At 31.1% G+C, this 21,286-nt stretch overlaps 1 protein-coding gene across 1 annotated transcript; it reads right to left on the bottom strand.

The window, feature by feature from the left end:
• Positions 1-1,882: 1,882 nt before the first annotated feature.
• LOC147809473 (snake venom 5'-nucleotidase-like) lies at positions 1,883-20,489 on the bottom strand. Its single transcript, XM_087162834.1, has 8 exons — positions 20,382-20,489; positions 17,692-17,848; positions 16,711-16,908; positions 15,566-15,607; positions 14,819-15,055; positions 7,420-7,581; positions 5,352-5,555; positions 1,883-2,895 (listed from the first exon to the last, which is right to left on the bottom strand). The coding sequence occupies exons 1-8, from the start codon at positions 20,487-20,489 to the stop codon at positions 2,528-2,530; spliced, it is 1,476 nt and encodes a 491-aa protein (XP_087018960.1). The 3' UTR covers positions 1,883-2,527.
• Positions 20,490-21,286: the final 797 nt, after the last annotated feature.

Here is a 21,286-nt window from a genome sequence, read left to right on the forward strand (position 1 = left end):
TTAATATTCTCAAAACTTACGTGATATACAATCTAAATATACTCATAATACAAGAGAAATCAATTTAATGAGAAATTCTCAATTAAAAATTTGTATCGTTTAATAATAAATAATACAAATTTAGTAAATAAGCATTTTTTAAATACTTTAGTAAACAAAAATGAAATATGTCTCTCAGACATTCAGGGTTGTCTCTGAGACATCTAAAAGAATATCCTTGGGATATCCAGAAACTAAATATAACAGACATCGAAACGATGTGAGAGAGATATCAATGTTTAACTTAGGACATCCCTTGGATGACTGTGGTAGGTCAAAGATATCTGTCGGATGTCTCTTGGATGTGCAGCAGACATCAATATCCAAATATCTGCTAGACATCACACAGATGCGACTCCTGGATTTCTGTTGGATATTTCATGGATATTCAGACGTCTCGGGGATCTCTGATGGATATGGCAATATCCAGTTTTTTTATCCAAGAGATATCTCTAAGATGTGATGTGGATATTTGTGGCTGTATGGGTATACATATGTACATTACATTTATGTCTAAATATGTGTACAACGCAATAAATAAAATGCATGTAAGTTAACTTCTAATGACTCAAGCAAGTTAAATGACAAAATCAAACGATATTTAAATTTAGTTTTCAGCTTTAATTGTTCTATATCATTTTGAAATTCTCTGAATAAAAAATTATTTTCAGGTATTTTCATGAAATGTTTGACAATACAGATTTATTTTTTTTATAACATAATGCATGATTCATAGAAATTTTTTAAATGGTAAGAAAAACGGTAAATTTTATGTGTAGAATTAATATTTAGAAATTCCAAATAAAATTATCGTTTGCTTTCTAAAAAATATGAGGTCGAGTTTCATATACCTTAGAATAAATTTTAAAACAAATTTTAATAACTTTACTCATATAAATTTTTTTAATGTATGCACAATGTATGTGTATATTGTAATTACATATATTTAAATGTACGCACGTATTTGTACATTACTTGTAATTATGTACATGTATACGTTGTATGCACATACATACATTGTGCATATAACTATTTTTTTGTACATCCATGTATTACATGCGCATAAGTATTAACAAAGTATGTAGTTATACAAGTACATACGTAAGTTGTACATAAGTACATACTTTACGTGCACATATATCGATGTAAATATAATTATGCATGTATACATGTACGCATTTTATTTACGCAACTATGTGCATATATTGTACCTTTAAATAACATTCTTACATATTGTACGCAAATACGTACAATTTTATATACAAACGTACATTGTATATACGTGCTATTATCGTAAATTTATACAATATATGCACTTAAGTACATAAAAGCATGCAAACGCATAAACATTATTTTCATATACGTTCATACATACATTTTCTATGCATACAAAGATACAAAACATTGCCTTTTTGTACAAACTAACATACATGCGTACATGTATCATAAATGCATAATTATATGTACTAAGCATATGCGCATTGCATTAAGTATATTACAATATAATTATGACTATTGTACGTACAAACAACATTTGTGCATACATTGTATGTATAGGAATCGCAAATTGTACGTTCATGCGTGCGTACATTCTATGTACATAAAAATATGTAAACACATGAATACTTACATAAAAAATTTGACTATAGTATACAATCGTAATAACTTGTAATCGTATAGTTTGATTACAAGTAATCACAATTACATGTAATCAAATTACATGTAATCATGATTACATGTAATCATATATTTTGATTACTTGTAATCATAATTACTTGTAATCGTTTTTGTTGTGATTACTTGTAATCGCAATTACTTGTAATCATGATTACAAGTAATTGATTACTGTAATCAAAATTGTAATCATGATTACAGCTGTAATCAAAATTTTTTGAAAGTTGTAATCACGATTACAAGTAATTGATTACTTGTAATCGTGATTACAAGTAATTGATTACATAGCTGTAATTATCTGTAATCAATTACAGTTGTAATCGATTACTGTAATCAACGGCCAACTCTGCTACTAATGTCGCTGACGAAAAAAAAAAAAAAACACTTTTATTATTTTAAATTTTTTTTTCTTTGTGAAAATATCTAAGACAATTTACAATGCAATGAAAATTTCGAAAGAATAAATTGGAGAAGATAGAAATAAAGTTGGATTGCGCCATTGGCCAATCAATGGACAGGTCCTCAAACTAAACGTTTGCAACGATCTCTCTGACGAATTAACCACTTAGGTTAAATCGTTTTGTAACCTACTTTTTAATAACCTCTAATGAGAGATAGTAAACATATCACCAAAAAAATTCGTGATAAATATCAAATTTAATGTAACAAGCCCAGTGAACTTCCTTTACTCAAGCTTTACTAAACGGCCCGTTACAGAATTAACTAAATAATCTGTCATGTCAAACTACATTTGAGTATTGAAAATGAATGCTATCATTTATATATCTTTGACTTAAAAAGTTCCAAACTCGGATTACTTTCCTACTCGTGGTATATCAACTGTCCGCACACTGTCTCTTAAATTGTTTAATTTACTGCTAAGAGTCTCAATTCCAGTGCGCGCTTTATCTAAACCTGTTTCTAACGTATCCATCACATTGCCGATGGATGGATTTTGTAATAACGATCCGTCTGGGATTTTATGCGTTGTAACTTCTTCAGCAATGTTTCCAGGTATTAAAGATTCTGTAGTAATTTCATCGACTCTCGAAACTGTCTGCTCGGTGGTTGGCATTTGAAAATTGTCTCTTGCCGAGATGACTGCAATTCTTCCTTCTAAGCCTGTCGTGACTGGAGACAATTTCTGGGCATATTTGATTATAATATCAATGTCTAATTCATCTGGGAAAAAAAATAATGAAATTTAGTTCATTTCTGAAAGCTGACTTGGTTCAAAGAGGCAAAGAAACAATCGATTATTATTTTGTTATTTTTCTCTTTAAACCAGGGCTCGAAAAACCGCCCGTCCTCGGCTGTCAAAAATTCCCAGCGGACAACGAATTTCTCGAATCCGACGTCCGCGCGGACGGCCATTTTTCCGTTAATGTTCGAGATACATTTTAAATTTTTTTTGTCTTACAATCTTTTTTGAAGGAGTAGATAAAGAAAATTTTCCTCAAGAAAGCCTGTCGGAGTAACTAAAATGTAAGATACATAACATCGTTAAACACCAGAAAACTTCATTCCTCCGAGCCTAAGCTATTTATAAAACCTAATGCAGCAAAATGACCCACAATACAGCAACATACTGCGCATGGTGGAATTGATGTTTGATGTTTTCTCTGTCTGGGAGTACTGCAGTGGTTGAAAGAGACTTTTCAGCAATGAACTTACAAAAAAAAAAAAAAACATTACATACTGGTTTTAAACAAGAAGCGTTAAACGAAATTATGAACGTCTACCTAAATGGAAAACCCCTTTAAGATTTCTGTGCAGAAACCTCTGTAAATCATTGGCTTGATTGTGGAACTGGCAAACGTCATATTTGATTCCTTTAAAAAACGCAGTACCCTCGGATAAATTGACATTCCAGGTAACTTGACCTTTGTCATTTAAATTATTTCATAAAAGAAAGAAATTATTTCATGAAAGAAAGAAATTATTTCATGACAGAAATACTAGGTTACTATTAGTAACCTAGTATTTCTTTTATTATTGTATAATGTAATCCTAGTATTTGTAATCCTAGTAACTACTAATTCATTGCGCAATTTATATAAATGTTTGTAATAAATAAGAGAAAATTATATTTTTATTTATTTAGAAGATACGGGTTAGTTTCAAAGGAGGACGGGTACATTGTTGGACAAACCGTCCTCGGGGACGGGTAAAATTTCTGAGTTTTTTCGAGCCCTGATTTAAACTACATAAAATACATCTTTGGGAGAGTTCTGTGCAACAGAGCAGTGAATCACTATGCAGGGATGTCACAGTATATGTTAAAAGAAGTAGAAATTTCATTCATTTTTGTTCATTTATTATCTCTTTAATTATTTAATCGTAACTACCACTAGGACTAACACTTCTAATTATTCACAGTTAAAACAAAAACATTCTTCGCTTTCACTTTCAATAGCAAACCGAAAAAAAAATATGTTAGACATAGTTCATAACTTTAATTTTTTTGAAACAAAATTTAGAATTTTATCAGTCACTACTTCTTGCATATATTTTGTTTGAAATATGTCACTACTTTCAGCAGATACTTTTTGCAGTCACCCATGGCAACCCTGTCTATAGCACCGAACTCGGTCAATGATGTATTAAGTAGTTCGAGTGAAATATAACAAATCTTATTCAATTTCCTCTTAACGTCAAAATTCCTTCTTTAATAATAATAATTCCTTTTTTCATATTTCAAACAATTCTGCCACGTAAACAAACTAGCCGGTATAGCCTGGTTGGTAGGGTGCTTGATTCATGTTTGTGAGAATGGGAGTTCGAATCTAGCCGTTCGATGACTCCCAGTGTAGTAAGTGGCAACTGGTGCACGTTAAATCTGTTGGGTCACAAAGTTTCCATGTCCCCATTTCAAATTATATCTCAGGGGGTACAGAATTGGAGGTTGATCATTCTCTGGTTCAAGTCAAAATTGCGATCTGTGGATGAATGAATGGGTGTATGAATGGGTACGTCCTATAATCGGGTGTGGCGTATGGTTGTGGCAGAAGTCGAATCTATGGCTATAGATGGTGCCACTGGAAAACAAGAACAATCGCACCCCTTGCTTTAATGGCCTATAACAACGACAAGTAAGCAAACTTTTTGAGACCAATCTTTAATGGATTAATTTGTCAGTGCCTGTTGTCATTGATTTAGAACGGATCATTTTGCATAAGGAATATAATGGTAGTAAAATGATTTCATTATCAGTATTAATCTTGTTTGCAAACAATTTATATCCACCATAATGAACTTAAAAGATTCTTGATGGGAAATTGTCCAATTGGTCTTTTTCTTCCCTAATTGAAAAGAAGTGATAGCTTATAAAAGGAAAAATTACCATGATTTAAATAAAAACAATTAAAAGGTCTGCAGGAAAATTTTGACCACGTAAGTACACACACCTCTTTATGCAGGGGTGCATATGGATATAAAATAATGTGGTAAAGCTGTGCATTTAACCTTAAATGTATATATCTAGATATACCGCCTAGCTCAGTAGGATACTTATGCTACAAATTTGATTATCTATAAACATTGCTGTATAATAATTTCTCCGAAACACGACTGTTCTTTTTTTAAATAAAAACACATAAGTATTAATAAAAAAAAAGGATTGTAATAAAATATCTCACCGGTGTTTCTGTTGCCCAGAGCGTTTTGTGGAACAGCATCAAAGCCATCTCCACCTTTTACAAGATAGGTATTCATAACTACCCAATATGGCTGTTCGTCTTCCACTGGAAGATATTGTGGAATCCTACAATCTGCACAACGAGCATAAGCCTCAACAAGTCTTGAACCAGCTGGTTGTGATACGTTATAAACTAACCGGAGACCTAAAATGAAATAGCTATCAAGAAAATTTAAATCAACTTGAAATACAGTTTTAAAATTAATTATGTAAACCGAAAAGCCAGAAACCTATAATAATGAAACAGTTATTAAAAAATTTAAATCAGTTTAAAATACAGATCGAAAATTCGTCATACAAATCAAAAAACCGCAGACCTATAATGAAACAGCTATCAAGAAATTTAAATCATCTTCAAGCTTCAAATACATTTTCAAAACTAATCATGCAAATGAAAAAATTCTTGCAAATACTTATGGAATAACATAACGAGTGATAAATTCTTTCAAAGTTAATTCTTTCAAAATAAATTCTTTTTTCACAAATACTGATTATTTATTATTTAACTTAGTAATCGTCTCACAATTTTTGAAGCATAAGGTATAAAAATCTCTGAAAATCATCCAAAGATGTGCTTTTCATCCCAAAATCCGAAATTAGTCGAATATTTCTTGAGAAATAAAAACTTAAAATAAAGTCGAGTATTTACATTTTTATTTTTAAATTCAATAAATTTCATTTATTTATTTATCGATTATTTTTTATTTTAAAAAAAAAAACAATATGTTTATCATTTTAAAATTTATCAGAAAATTTTGCCCGTATGCGAATTTATAATTCATTCTGCAATATGGTTAGCGTTGATCAGATTAGCACCAGGGTCTGATTATTGCCTAGGCCCAACAGGCATGGGCCTAGGGCCCACACTTTCTGGGGGCCACAAAAATTAGTAAAAAGTCCACAATATTACTTTTTTTTTTTTTGAATACTGAAAGAAACAGTTTTTCTCAAAAAGGCAATTTTTTATTTCAAATCTTCTAATTCAATAATCTTAATAATAAACCGAACTTGTGTAAACATTGCACTAATCAAACTCAAAAGTATAGCTGAATTTTAATTAGTGCAATTTTTACTCCAATGGCTTAACACGTTCACGCCGGGGTGACCCACCGGTGGGTCAAGCTAGATTGTCTCATCTTGGCAGCGCACCGGAGTAAAAACTGGTAGCAATAGATTTCATTTTTTAGTTTTTTACCGGGAATAATAAAAATCCATAACTACCAATTGTTTTTAACGGATGCAATTTTGATATCGAATTGCTTCTTCGCCGTGATAAATTTCAATACAGTGAATTGTTATTGTTGAGAATAGATTAACTCCTCCCGAATATTATCTAATATTGAAATAGTTCTTCTACCAGTATTTTCACTTTTCCGACGTGAACGTGTTGAGCAAATGCAACGAGAATGCATATTCACAATGTCTCTTATAAATGATTAGTGTCAACAAGAACTAAAATCTTATTTTTAACAAATATGTAAAGCTGTAGATGGAAGAATCAAAAGCTTATTTTTAACAAATATGTAAAGCTGTAGATGGAAGGCTACAAGAACCAAAAGCCTATTTTTAACAAATATGTAAAGCTGTAGATGGAAGGCTACAATCTTCAAAAATAATTCAGCTAATCAGTGACATTTAGCAAAAATCACAGATTTCAACTCTTTCTGGTCACCAAACTAATTTCATTTTCATACAACATTGTTTGTTGTTTTATATCTTGCTTTAATATTTAGATGCGAAAACTTTATCTCAGAAAAATAATATTCAACTATCTGCTTTCAAAATTTTTTAGAATGTTTCACTTGAATCATGCAGTTTAATAGATTTTTTTATTGTTCGGACTACTCTTCAGTAATTTAATTTCAAAATATTTTGCTAGGGGCCCTGAAAATGTTGTGGGCCTTGAGCCTGAATTTGTCTTGATCGGTCCCTGATTAGCACAGCTCAAAAATACGAGCAAACCATTGTCAATTACATTTTATTAATAATTGGAGCTATATACTATATACCTGAAACTTGTAAAAAACTGCCAGGGGGATCAAAAGCATCTAAATCGTAATTTTTCACAGAATGTTCCAAAACTAGCTTTAGGTGTTTTCCTTTTAACTGTACCACGTCCATGGTATTACCAAAAGGAGCAACAGACAAAATATCTTCGAATGTGATGTTACCTTACAAAATATATAGTATATTTTAATATATGTGAAAATAATATTTTATGATAATGCACAGCATTGTGTATAGCTATAATAAATAGAAAAGTGGCAATTAGAATAGTTTCTTTAAGTGAAATGAGAACGACTGAAAAACTGAAGATTATAAATAGTGTAAATAATGTGATGGTTTATAGTTATCCAAATAATAAACTGATTGTAGTCGGATGTTGATTTGTTGATAACTTTTTTACTTAACTTACTACAAGTATGTAACAGACACCTGTTAATGTTATATTCACTGAAAGATTTCAGGATGGTTATAACTATTGTGGCCAATTATAAAGCATACAATCTATTAAAAATAGCAGATATTCAGTAATTGAAATGAATTAAGAGAGGGTTTAAAAAGTTTTTGATACTGTTGTACGTGGGACATCCATGACATATTTTTACGTAAACTGTAAAACTAATATCGAAAACGAAAAGTAAAATTTTTAAAGCCAAAAAATATATTCATTTATTTTAATGATGCTTTTATATTGTGAATTCTAATTTAAAACCGCGAATTGGTTGAGTTCGTACATGATTTTTATTTGAAAAACATATATAATGACTGTTTATTTATGTTTTTAACTCACAGTAGGAAAATAAGAAATGAAGCTGGAAAAAAAAGGCGTTGGTATATATGCGTTTTCGAAATGCATTTGAAAAACGTCAGGTAAATAGATTTAGACGGAACAATGTGACCAAAGGCAGGAGAGTTACTGTGGAGTCACGAAGCGAAGAGTTTCAGAAAGTGGAACAGTTGGAGTAGAGAAGAGGTGACTTGTAGTGTGTTGCCAATTTTTTAATCCATAAAGAAATTATGATTTTCAGGAACAGATATTTCTTAAAGTTATGATTTTAGTTCTGGAAATATTTATTTTTTTCTTAATAAAACTGACTAAAATATTTAATTTAGCGTTTTAGTAGATACTAGTAGTTTAGTAATTTAGTGCATATTAATTTTTTTTAATATTAAAATTTTGCTTTGCTATGAAAAATGGTTTTTTCTTAAAAATTCGTTTATTATTTAAACACGTAGAAGAGAAGAGTTATTGAGATTAGCATAACTGATAGCATTCCTAAATCTCTCCTCAATGGATTATCGGGAGCATATGGATTACACTGGGGAACAAAATTTTTTGTTGCATTCATACAGTACTTGATTTTACCTATCTCGGGTGTGAGAATTTCAAATCTGAAATTAGTTTTATTCCAGAAACTACAGTAATTCAAAATGGCATATTTACTGTCGGCCTAAAACCAACACGCTTGATAATTTAGTAAATAACGACGGACCACCAGCTGCACTTTTTGTTTTTTATTAACAACAACAACATTAGGTATAAACAATAACAACAGCTGGAGATATTGTGGATTTCGAAAGGGTTTAAGAGGTATTTATCCACATCTAATGTTTATCGAGTCTCATAGGAGAAGTGATGATTTAATCTCGTTCCACTAGGGAATGGCGCGCATGCGCCAACACACCGCCCAGCCTTGCACTGTTCACATGCAAGAACTTGACAATTTTTTTTGCACTTATACATTTAGCATATAATTTTACAAAAACTTTAACATTATTGAGTATTATAACTTTAACATAACTAATACTCAATCAGAATCTTTGAGATACATTTAACATTTTTTACATGAAATTCTAATAAAATACAAGTGTTACATAAAATTATATACAATTATTTAGATGAATATACAACTATTTAATTTTCTATCGGCAGTACACTCAATCTGGAAACTGACCTTTTATATACTCCCTTACAAGTTTTTACTTCAACTACCCTTATTTGATTATCTTGTCCAGGATACAGTTTTACTACCCGACCCAAGACCCATTTGCATGGGAGAAGGTTTTCTTCTTTTATCAAAACCATATCCCCGATTTTTAAATTTTTTTGATTTTTTACCCATTTTTTTCTTTGCTGTAAGCTATTCAGGTAAGAAAGGCTCCATCGTTTCCAGATTGTTTGTACTGACTTGGTAATTCTCTGCCAAGAGTTTAAACGACTTGGCTCGATATCAGTTAGGGATGGTTCAACTATGGCTGTTATCGGCCTCCCTATTAAGAAATGTGCCGGTGTCAGCACTTCTAAATCTTCAATATCAGAACTAAGAGGAGTAAGAGGTCGAGAGTTCAATATTGCCTCTATTTGAGTTACGAGTGTTAAAAATTCTTCCTAATTAAATTTAGAGTTCCCTGCTACACGCTTAAAATGAAATTTAAATGATTTAATGTTTGCTTCCCAAAGCCCTCCCCAATTTGGGCTCCTGGGGGGAATAAAGCTCCATTCAATTTTTTCTTCGCCAAAAAATGCGAATAATGATTCCTCTCGATCCCTTACCATCTTAAACAAACAATTAAGTTCTTTATTAGCCCCTACCATGTTAGTTCCGTTTACTCGAGTACGATAATTGAGAATTTTCTAGTCTGCCACCCACTCTCAATAACCCTTCTTCATCTAGAATAGGTGATAGATTAAAGATCTTACTTTTATTGGAAACGCTACCTCCCGACTTTAGAGCAGTTAATTCTTTTGGAAACTCTTGCTCCTGCAAGCAGCGAATTAGATAGGTTTCAGCAATGGAAAATTCTTCTACCTTCAGAGGACCAAGAATCCTTTTCTCTGGATTTCTCAAGTTATGAATGTACCTGAAAAGATAACTACAAATTCGAACTATAGTTAAAAATCTATTGCTACGATTAATCAGATTATCAAAAAAGGTTTTGTCATGATTTAAAGTCAAGACTGTAGTTTCTACTGAGTTTTTGGATTTTAGTTCTGGTAAATATTCTTCTTCATTTGGCACTGGACAGTCAAATTCACTCAAAAGTTCATCGGACAACAAAAATGAAGGACCATGCCACCACTTTTTGCTGTGTAGAAGCGATTCTGCACCGGGATCTCTTGTCAACAAGTCAGCGGGATTTTCCTTTCCGGCGCAGTGAAACCAAGTATTAGGATCAGTCAGCTTAGTGATTTCTCGAACACGATTAGCGACGAATTGTTTCCATTTTTTCTGAGATCCTCTAATCCAAAACAAAACTACTTTTGAATCGGTCCAATGGAACACTGTGCACTGTCTTTTCTGATTGATGATTTTCAGCACTTTGGAACTCAGACGTGCAGCTACTAAGGCTCCTAGAAGCTCAAGTCGAGGCAAAGTAACTCCTTTTAGTGGTGCAACTCTGCTTTTCGAAGTAACGAAATTTACATACACTTTGTCTCGTATTTTAAGTTTCACATAAATGGTAGCTCCGTATGCAAGTTTCGAGGAATCACAGAAAACATGCATTTCTACGATGTCACTATTACTGTTAGAATCAAGCACAAGTCTTGGAATTCTAAGATCTCCCAGGAGTGGTAACTCTTTACACCAATTTTTCCAACTTTCCATAATGCTTGGAGGGATATTCTCATCCCACGAAACTTTCTTTTCCCAAAGTTTTTGAATGAGGCATTTCATCCGTATTGTGAAGGGAGTAAACAATCCAATTGGATCAAAAATCTTTCCGATGGTCTGCAGAAGAAATCTTTTGGTATTTCGGCAGTTTGAAACGAATTCTAAAATACCTTTTGTGTCTAATATCAAGCAATCATCTTCAGTTTGCCATGTCATGCCTAATACCTTAGCATTATTAGTTCCTAAGTTTATAGGAATATCAACTGGATAAGTGTCAAAGGCTTCTTCTGACCACTGACTCATCAAGGCGGAGTCGTTGCTAATCCATTTTCTCATCTCCATTCCAGCTTCCTTCATGATTTTCTTTGCACTTCGGGATATTATAATTGCCTCTTCTCGGGTATCTTGACCTGTTATCCAATCGTCTACGTACATGTAAGAATCTAGATGATGTACAGTCGTGGGATATTCCTCTCTGTATTTTTTCAATATGATGTTTGATGGTGGCTGCTAGTTGGAAAGGGCTAGTGTTAAGTCCAAAGAGTAATCTCTTGAAACGATAAATTCGAAGTTTTGGTTTTGAGTCCAAACGAGGATCACTGTCTGTCCACAGAAATCGTACTGTATCCTTGTGCTTATCCGCAATGCAAATTTGTAAAAAGGCCTGACGAATATCTGATGAAATAGCCACACGGCTTAGTCTAAAGTTGATAAGTATATCGAAAAGGTTAGGGTAAAGGTTTGGACCTGGCCATAAACAGTCATTCAATGAAAGTTCGTCTACCTGGTGAGATGCTGCGTCAAACACTATTCGAGTTGAAGTTGTAACGCGACCTTCCTTTTTAATGGCCTGATGTGGTAAATAGAACAAGGGTCTATCAAAGTCCGATTCAGAACTCTCTACTTCTTCAATTATTCCTTGATCTAAATAGTCCCGAATGATATTTCGGTACTGCGAATATAGTTCATTATCGAACCGCAATCTTCTCCATAAATTAAGAAATCGTTGTTTTGCAACGCAAACGTTATTGGATAATTCTTTCCAGTGTTTACGGAATGGTAGTTCAACTATATATCGACCATCTTTATATTGTACAGTTTGTTCAAAAATGTTCATGGCTTGATCTTCTTCTCGAAGACAAGGGTCGTCTTTTATGCCGAGAGATTCAAGTTCAAAAAAGCGTTTTAAGGTATCGTCTATAGAATCATCGTTTTTGAGAAGAAGACACGAATTTTCATTATTAATTTTTTTCTCATCAAGTCGACCACTCGCGATCCATCCGAATTTCGTTTCTCTTAACAACAAATCTTCATTAACTTTATAAACGTTATCCTTAATTATTCTAAAGAAAATATCAGCATTTAATAAAGCGTGAACTTCTTTCGCTTCAAAAAATGAAGGATCCGCTAATTCTAAAAACTCGGGTATTTTCGTTTTCGATATATCTAAGCTGACACTTGGAGTCAGACCCGTAATTTTATCTGCGACTAAGAATTCAATCGGTTCTTTAAAACTACCACTTTTATTTGAAATGATAGTACTCAATTTTCCTTTCAGATTTTGTTTAGTCGAATTAAGTCCAGCCACGAATGTTTGGATTCTTTCTAATTTAATCCCAAGAATTTCACTCGTTTTCTTACTCAATATATTAACATTTGATGCCGAATCGAAAATAACTCTACATTTAATTAATGACCCATCCCCTTTTTGCAAGAGAATATTTCCAGTAGATAATAAAACATTCTTTTTATTTTCATTAGAAGTATTACTTAAAACCGCATTATGAAGAGAGCTTTTATTTTCATTTTTTATTTCTGATCCTTCGAATGCTGAGTCAGCGATTTGATTTTCTGACGCCAGCTGTTTTCTGTTCTCAGCGATAGCTCGTCTGAAACATAATGTATTCGAATGGCGTTGACCACAATTACATACAAAAGACGATTTACATTCCCACTTTTTATGATTTTTTTTTCAAACAAATTTCACATAGTTTATGATATTTAACAAGTTCAAATCTTTTATGCGGTGTTAATTTCAAAAATTTATCACAGCGAAATATAGGATGTGATTCTTTCAAACAAATTACACAGTTTTTATTCTCTATATTTTCATTCATCAAAACAGTTTTGTTTTTAAATGGGAAATTAGTTGTTTTCTTAATTGTTTTCGTTTCTGAATAACAATTTCGATTTACCGATAAGAGAACAGCTTCACGTTGTTCTAAAAATGTAATGAATTGTTCGTATGACGGAACTTCTTTTGTTTTTTGTATTAATTCGAAATTCTTTCGAGTTTCTTTATCTAATTTGTTAAGCATTATGTTTAGAAGAAAAATGTCAAATAAATCGTTTCGTTCATATTTTAACACTTTTAAAGCTCGTAAATTCTTTTGAATGCAATCTATCATTGCACGAATTTCTGTAGCATTTTCACGTTCTATATTTTTAAAATTTAGGATGGAATTTACATGCACATCAACGATTAATCTTTTATTATCGTAACGTGAATCGAGTGCTTCATATAATGAAGAAAATGTGTCAAATGTGGAAGCAAATTCTTTTACTTCATTTGAGAGACATGAGTTTAAATAATAAAGGTTTTGCGACTGAGTTAGTTGATCATTAGAGGTGATCAAGTCATCAAACTGATTTTTAAAGGTACTTGTTCATATCTTCCCGAGAATGTTGGAAGTATAATAGGTGGAATTTTTGTGTTAGTTATATTTTCAGTTTGATTACTTTGTTTAACATCGTTTACAGTTGATACAGTTTCTTTTTTAGAATCAATTATAAGTTTGAGGCTTACCTCCAAATCTTCTAGACGAGATTCGCATTGTTCGATTTCTTTTTCGAATTCCTCTAATTCTTGATCAGTTATTTTTTCAATACCGAAAGAATGCACTCTCAATTCATCAAGCTTACTTTGTAATTGCTCGACTTTTTTCAATTTCACTAAGTATGGTATTATTAGGAATATCTTCAGATATACTATCAACAAAGGTTTGTATTCGAGTAATATTTCCTTTCAAGGAAATTTTTGCTTTATTTAGTTTTGCTATTGTATCCATAGCTGTAGTTTGATTCGAGCGCTCCATGGCTCGACGTGCCAGACAATGTCGGCCTAAAACCAACACGCTTGATAATTTAGTAAATAACGACGGACCACCAGCTGCACTTTTTGTTTTTTATTAACAACAACAACATTAGGTATAAACAATAACAACAGCTGGAGATATTGTGGATTTCCAAAGGGTTTAAGAGGTATTTATCCACATCTAATGTTTATCGAGTCTCATAGGAGAAGTGATGATTTAATCTCGTTCCGCTAGGGAATGGCGCGCATGCGCCAACATTTACTATAGTTTATTTTTTGCCCGTTTAAGCTTATAAACTATTCATACGTTTATATACATTTGTCTGCGTATACGTATACATTTGTCTGCTCCTTTGAAAATATCACTTAAGACCAATAACGTATGACGGGAATGTATTATAGCATCCTTTCTAACATCACGCCCTAAGTATCAGAGATGTGGAGACTCTCTGTCTCTCGAGTGATTTTTTAAAAAATTATTAAGTTGTTTAATAATTGTAGCTTGTAGAGAGCAACCGATAACAGATTTGAAATCAGTGACGTGAAAATTTCTAAAATCCGTTCTAAAATCACACGCAGCGGAAGAAAAATTGTTCCCCAGTGTAGCGACATAATATAACTTATTGTTTTTATTCTTTTAATGCCTTTCAAAGGTGAGCAATTAAAGCAATTAAATCTCAAAAATTACCGAACTACCTTCGCTAAGTCTTTCATCTATAAACGACCGAATTCCTCCAGAATTCCACAAAGCGATGCTTACAAAGTTCCATCCTTTTTCTGTGGGTTGCTCAATGAAGTAGCTGAGAGACGCATCGGCCAAGAAATTTCCCAAATTGCATTCTTTCATGCGACAAACTAATCGATCACCCTTTAGTGCCTTTAGCAAGACATTAGTTTGACCCACAGACTGGCGCACTCGTCGTTTCACCTCATCTCCATAGGGCAGGGGTGGCGAACCTTTTTGCTCCAGCGTGCCATTTTTTCAAAAAAATTGTTTAATGTGGTCATAGACGTGCCATCAAATAATTTTGATTTCGTGATTATTGGGAAAGTAATAATGCTAAATACTATCAACTCAAAACTCTTTATATACTATGGAGAGAGAAAAAATTTTGCAATGTCTCAGTTATACGCATAATTCAACTTAAAGTAACATCAGTGTGACTTCTGTTGTAGCAAATTAGATGACAAATAACTTATATTAGATTGTATGTTAGTTTTAGCAGGACAGTTAAATTTTTTTGCTAGTTATTTATTGTTAGCTTGTTTTTTATGGTAAGTAATTGAGTTTTTTTTGGCATTAATTGTTAATTTTTTTGTAAATAATTTTTTTTGTAAATTTTAATTTAATTGTTAATATGCTTCATAGTGAACTTTGTGATGGGTGGCGTGCCCAAAATATTGTGTCGCGTGTCATGAATGGCACGCGTGCCATTGGTTCGCCATCCCTGCCATAGGGTTTTAACATTTCCACTGTTTCTTCATCTGCAATAATAAAATGCTTTAAAACACAACCCATAACAAAATAGCAATTTCTTATATTTATCACCGTTGACTCCGTGATGATATTGAAGCAAGTTCACAATCATCTCCGTATGCACATGAGTTTAGATTCATTTCAAAAGACAAAATAACTGCCGAGTCAAAAATAAAGTCAATCTAACCTTCTTGGAGGAAATTTTAGGAAAATTAACCTACATTTGCGTTATATGGACATCTTGTAAACATCGTATGGTTAGTTCAATAATGGGACTATAATTTGTATTCCGTCATCCGCGGAAGAACATTCCTGGCAAAACTGTGGTGAAAACAGTCCGGAAATATTTAAACCAACCAACTGGATTCACCATTAGGTAAAATAAATAAAAAGCAAGTTAACCTGATTTCGAACCGGGATCGAATTGACTATATACAATTCGTATGTGGTAACGCTTCTATAAGGTCCAGGGGGATTTTATTTATGCATAATGTATTCAAAGTTAAATTAAGTGTGGTAATTGTTAAAATCAAGAGGTGCAATAAATAATGCTTCAAGTAAAAACAAGAGGGAAAAGAAAGACTAGAAAACAAACAAAAAAGGTTGAATAACCCCCCGGAGCACCTCAGAATCGTAGCATTCAATCTCTCTGTAAACGAGAGCTGTCTCTAATAGTTCTCGAAAAGTTTTACCTCCCCATAATATTTATAAAGTTGGAAAATATGTGAACACAAGTTTAAATATATTTTCTTATTTACTATAACTTATCGCATAATTAACAGAGAATTTAGTTTGAAATAATTTTATGTAAAAGACAAAACCATTTTAAATAAATGTATAAATTCAAAAATGGAATTATAAGGAAAATCACCCCACTACTTTAAATGTTTGTTTAAAAAAAATCATCAATGTGGGAGAAGTTACCAACTAAATGTTATTTCATTAATCTTATTCCTTATTTTATAGGACTCAAATTTCTGAAGCCAGATTTATTAAATTTCAAAATCATTGCATAGAATTTTTTTTTTATTATTCAGTACAATCCACACACTCCAAAATGCATTTGTATTTCATTTCATCAAGCATATGATTTAATATTTATGAAAAGTACCTTTCACTATTGATGAATCTAACAGAATTAGATTTCCTTCCCAGGAAATAATTTCACCGCCATCATCAAATATTACTTTCAAATATCCTAAATACTTTCCAAATGCAAAGTCTTGAACAACTAAAGATTTTGATCCATCTTCTCGTTCTATGACTACTGGATACGTGCCCTGCACTTCTTCAACAGATGACGGTACACCTAAATAGAACAGTAAATTAATTACATTTAACCAAAGACTTCTTAAAAACAAATGTATTACAAGAAGACCTATAAGGTTTAAGCAAAAATCTGAAAACGCTTCTATCTTGTCTGGAAATTTCTTTTTGCTGCAATTGTTGGAAACAGTTAGCACAGTTTTAAAGATGCTTTTTTAGCCATGCAAAATTTCCATGGGCTAAAATGAGCATCTATGGGTATTAAAAGGTAAATATGCATACACTGAGTTTTGTTTTAGTAACTTTTAGTGGTTGTTGAAGTTATTTTAGTTGTTGAAGGAACGGGTTAAATAAGATTTTCAAAACTTCAATGCTTTTTCTTTAATTGATTAATCCATTTTAACTTTTTCTGAAATCGATTTCAAAATATCATCTCAAAAAAGAACTATTTGAAGTTATAACCATTTTTTAAAACCTAAGTACAACCAAAGATGTTTTTGTTTTAAATACATTCAAATTTATCATTATCGTTTATTTGAAGCAGAATTCAGAAAATAAGATTAAGATTTAAAACCATTCAGCGAATTTAACCGTGCATTTTATTCCCTCCAACCAGAATTCATAAACTTTTAAGTTAATTTTATTTTATTTTTTTTAGCTCATGGCATAATGAATATCATTTTTAAACACTGATACACATGAAATAGATTGTGACAAGTGACACAGATTTTGCGTAACATTTTTCAATATTTAGAAACAAATGAGCAAAAAATATTTAGTGCTGATTAAGTTAGTGCTTCGAAATAATATTAATTTAGAAATTTACCTGTGTAAAGAAAAGTGTTTGTATGTCCTTCAACGACAATGTCGATCTCTGGCACTTCTCTCGCAATATTTTGATCAACAACGAATCCGGAACGCCCCACAGCGATTATTTTATTCAACCCTTCCTCGTCGACTAATCTTCTGGCTTCCCTCGAATTCTAATTCACCTGCGTTGAACATAGAATTTATTATTAATATGACATTCATATTTGGATTTGAAGACCCGAAACAATGCCGTTTCAAAACTAATGTTGTAGTTAACAAAAAGGAAACTGAACCTTATAAATAAAAAATTAGACCTTAGAGCTAATTATCAGCTGCATAGTATCCTTTCAGGTCGACGGGTGTTGTTTACTTGATATGGTCCATGGGGAAAACGAAATCTGTATTAAAATGATAATTTTGGCCGATTGACATTGTTTTTCCAACAAAAGAAATGGTATTAATAGTGGTTTAAAAACCACTTATTATTTTCCTAAAATCATTCTGCATCATGCTGTTACAGAAGAACTAAATATATTATTTCTAAAATTGTATGAACTTGTGGAGTTATTAGTGCGAGATAGATATTAAAAGTTGCTTTCAAATGAAATCGCATTGAATATAAGCATATATATATATATATATATATGTATATATATAGCGTTTGCATGCTTGCATTCAAAATTCTGGTGGCTACAACAGTTTTTAATGTATCAGTATTTCATATTTGAAATGGTTTTTCTCTTTATTGCATAAACCTGTGAACTTGAAACTTTAATCAATTAAATATGTTACTCAGACAAGCGCATTGCCTAAATTTCATTACTGTACAGTCCGCAAAAAAAAAAGGATATCACCCTGAATAACTTTCGTTCTAATGATCGGATTTTCACGAACTAAGTGTTAATCTTAATGGTTCCTGGGGGTGACCTCAAATATGCTAATTAATTAGTGCTAACTATTAATTAAGTTACGAAATCAGACACAAAAACGTACTTTCTCTGAATAAACATATATTTTTTCTTACATATTTGGATTCTTAATAATTATAATTTAATATAATTCTTTAAAAAAGTAAATATAAATTTAAAGTTAGTATGATTTTGCTTAAAATTTATGTTTTAGAAATCGATAACCATAAATTGAAATTTAATTAGAAATTTTTGAGGGAAAGTTTAATTTAATTAATTATTTTAAAAAAATGAGTTTTGTTTTATTAAGAACGTTACCTGAAAAGCATAGTATTTAATATGCAATAAATATAAAAATTATTACGTTTGCCAAACTTTCCATTTAGAATTAACAGTTAAAACTTAACAATTTTAATGGATTAGCCTACTTGAATAGAGTTTCCATAAGTAAGTGTTTATTTATGTTTATCTTTGATTTTCTACTTCGTTATCCTTGTTTCTTTAAGACCCAGATTTTTCACTCTTGAACTATGTTTACATTTTGCATGCGATTTTTTTTCAATCTTCTGTACCTGTTATTTCAATTTCCTCCCCGTTCCTGATATCACGACGGTAACACCGTTCTTTTTTGGTCCTCTCCTCTTAAGGCCATATCACACTTAAGGAAATTCGTCCAACTCAACCTTCAACTCAACCTCAACTTCAACTTTCTGTTCAACTACTACCTGAAACAGTTGAACTATGGTTGCCATGCGGTTGTAAAGAGTTGATCATTGATAAACGAGTGATTTCTTTCTTTTTAGGCGATTTAGCGCTTTATACATAGACGGATAAAAATTTTCATCGAAAGACTCAGCGCGTGTGGTAATTAAATTTAATTTAATCGACGGCAATGGATCCTTCCTCAGCAATTTCAAGTTTGATCATTTACAGTTTGATAAAGAAAAAAAAAAGCTAAGAGAAGGACACTTTGGAGTAAAGCATGACGCTTACGAAGACAGAGATTAGGCTGTTAGGAAAATTTATTGAGAGAACTGTTTGTTTTCATTTGTGTAATCTTTGACATAGAAGTTAAAAATATATAATTAGTTTTAATATTGGAAAAGTAAATTAGGAAAAAAAAAATCACCATTTTGTTATAAATATATTGGTTGCATGCTGTATTAATTTCACTTATTATCATAAATTAAACACATAAGTAGCAATGGATTTTTATCTTTAGTTAATAAATATATTTTTAGATTATTCTTTACCTTTAGTCATATAGTACTTATTTTAAATTATTCAAATAAATTACCTTTAAGTTTTTCATATATTTAATAACATAATATAGCTTTTTGAAACTTACATTTACTATGTATATTTTACAACGGAGAAAACAAAATCTAATATAAGAGTAAAAATAAACAGTTATAACAAAATTTAGGAGTTTGATAATTTTTTGCACCAAATTAATGCAATTAATTTTTTTAATGTTGACTTTAAGTTCTTGAAAAATTATTAAAATAGTTTTTTAAGAGTTCGATAAGTATTATTATATATGTTTAGTGAAATACTCTAATTTGAAAAAAATTGTGCTATTTGTAGAAAATTAAAAGTTTATGTGAAACTGAATTTTAAAAAAAAGAAAGCTATTAAACGGCACTATTTTGTTAAAGGTTCAACATGAATAAACACAAACTATTCAAAAATTAGGAAAAACAAGAACTGATAAAAGTGAACAATTTATTCCAAAAGCAGTTTCGATTAATTTTTTATGAGCTCTTAAATGATATTTCCTGTGGTGGCGGGATGTTACATTCCAAATGTTCTCTTTTTTCTTCAAGAGTTCAATAAATGTGCTCTCCATTTCGATGCTCCATTTAAAAGTTTCTCCAACGGGAGCTTGTTCAAAATTTTGACTCATCTTTGCTGCAATACAAGTAAAAAAATTTATTAAGAAAGGTGAAGCAAATGTATTTAAGGCAACAGACAATAAGGAACAGTCATTAAAAATTACCAACCAATTAATTCTGTCAGCATATTGTTATGGAATGAGTAAGTTTTTTATTATCATTAAAAACTGAAATAAATTTTTAATGGTTTTCCATGTTTTCATAATAAGATTAATAGAAAGTGAAAATAAAATTATGTATAATTACAAGGAGTATCAGTTACTTGTCCATTTTTTCAAATATTTAACCTTAAGAAGAAGACTTCTTTTTTAGATAAATAATTTTAACTTTATCTTTAATTTCAAAAAATAAATTAATCTATTAAATTATGAAAAAAGCAGATATAAAAAGTACCTACATATTAGTATATTCAAAGTTAAACGTGTGTTAATACTTTTTTATTAAAAAAATTACATTGAAAAAACCTGTTAGGTGCTTTAACGGGTAAAAAAATATTTTCAACTTCCTTCATAATTTATTCAAAACCTGCTTATTAATAATATAAAGAATGCAACTGCATTTGAAAAATTGATCCTTACAGTCTATGTTATTTAAATTTCCATCTAATCTAATTTCATTAAATATTACTTTTTGAAAAAACCCTCTTTAAGTTTTTAATAGTAATACAAAATTACAGATACAAGTTTCTTCAACTTTATAAATATTAAAAACTTAATCATATAAAGCATGCAGATCTATTTGACAAACTTATGCTACACAATAAATTACATAAGATTAAATGTGAATCAATAAGTTTTAATAAAAAAAT

Source organism: Parasteatoda tepidariorum, chromosome 5 (genome assembly GCF_982258835.1).
Source record: "Parasteatoda tepidariorum strain Cologne lab strain chromosome 5, Ptep-v5.0, whole genome shotgun sequence".
NCBI lineage: Eukaryota > Metazoa > Arthropoda > Arachnida > Araneae > Theridiidae > Parasteatoda > Parasteatoda tepidariorum.

What these genes read in the sequence shown, in the direction of transcription:
- LOC147809473 (XM_087162834.1), bottom strand. Translation starts at nt 20,489, where the DNA reads ATGAGTCAAAATTTTGAACAAGCTCCCGTTGGAGAAACTTTTAAATGG. An exon ending in AAAAAGAGAACATTTGGAAT is followed by an intron (nt 17,849 to 20,381) that starts GTAACATCCCGC and finishes CAGGTGAATTAG; the next exon opens with AATTCGAGGGAAGCCAGAAG. An exon ending in AGATTCATCAATAGTGAAAG is followed by an intron (nt 15,608 to 16,710) that starts GTACTTTTCATA and finishes TTATTATTGCAG; the next exon opens with ATGAAGAAACAGTGGAAATG.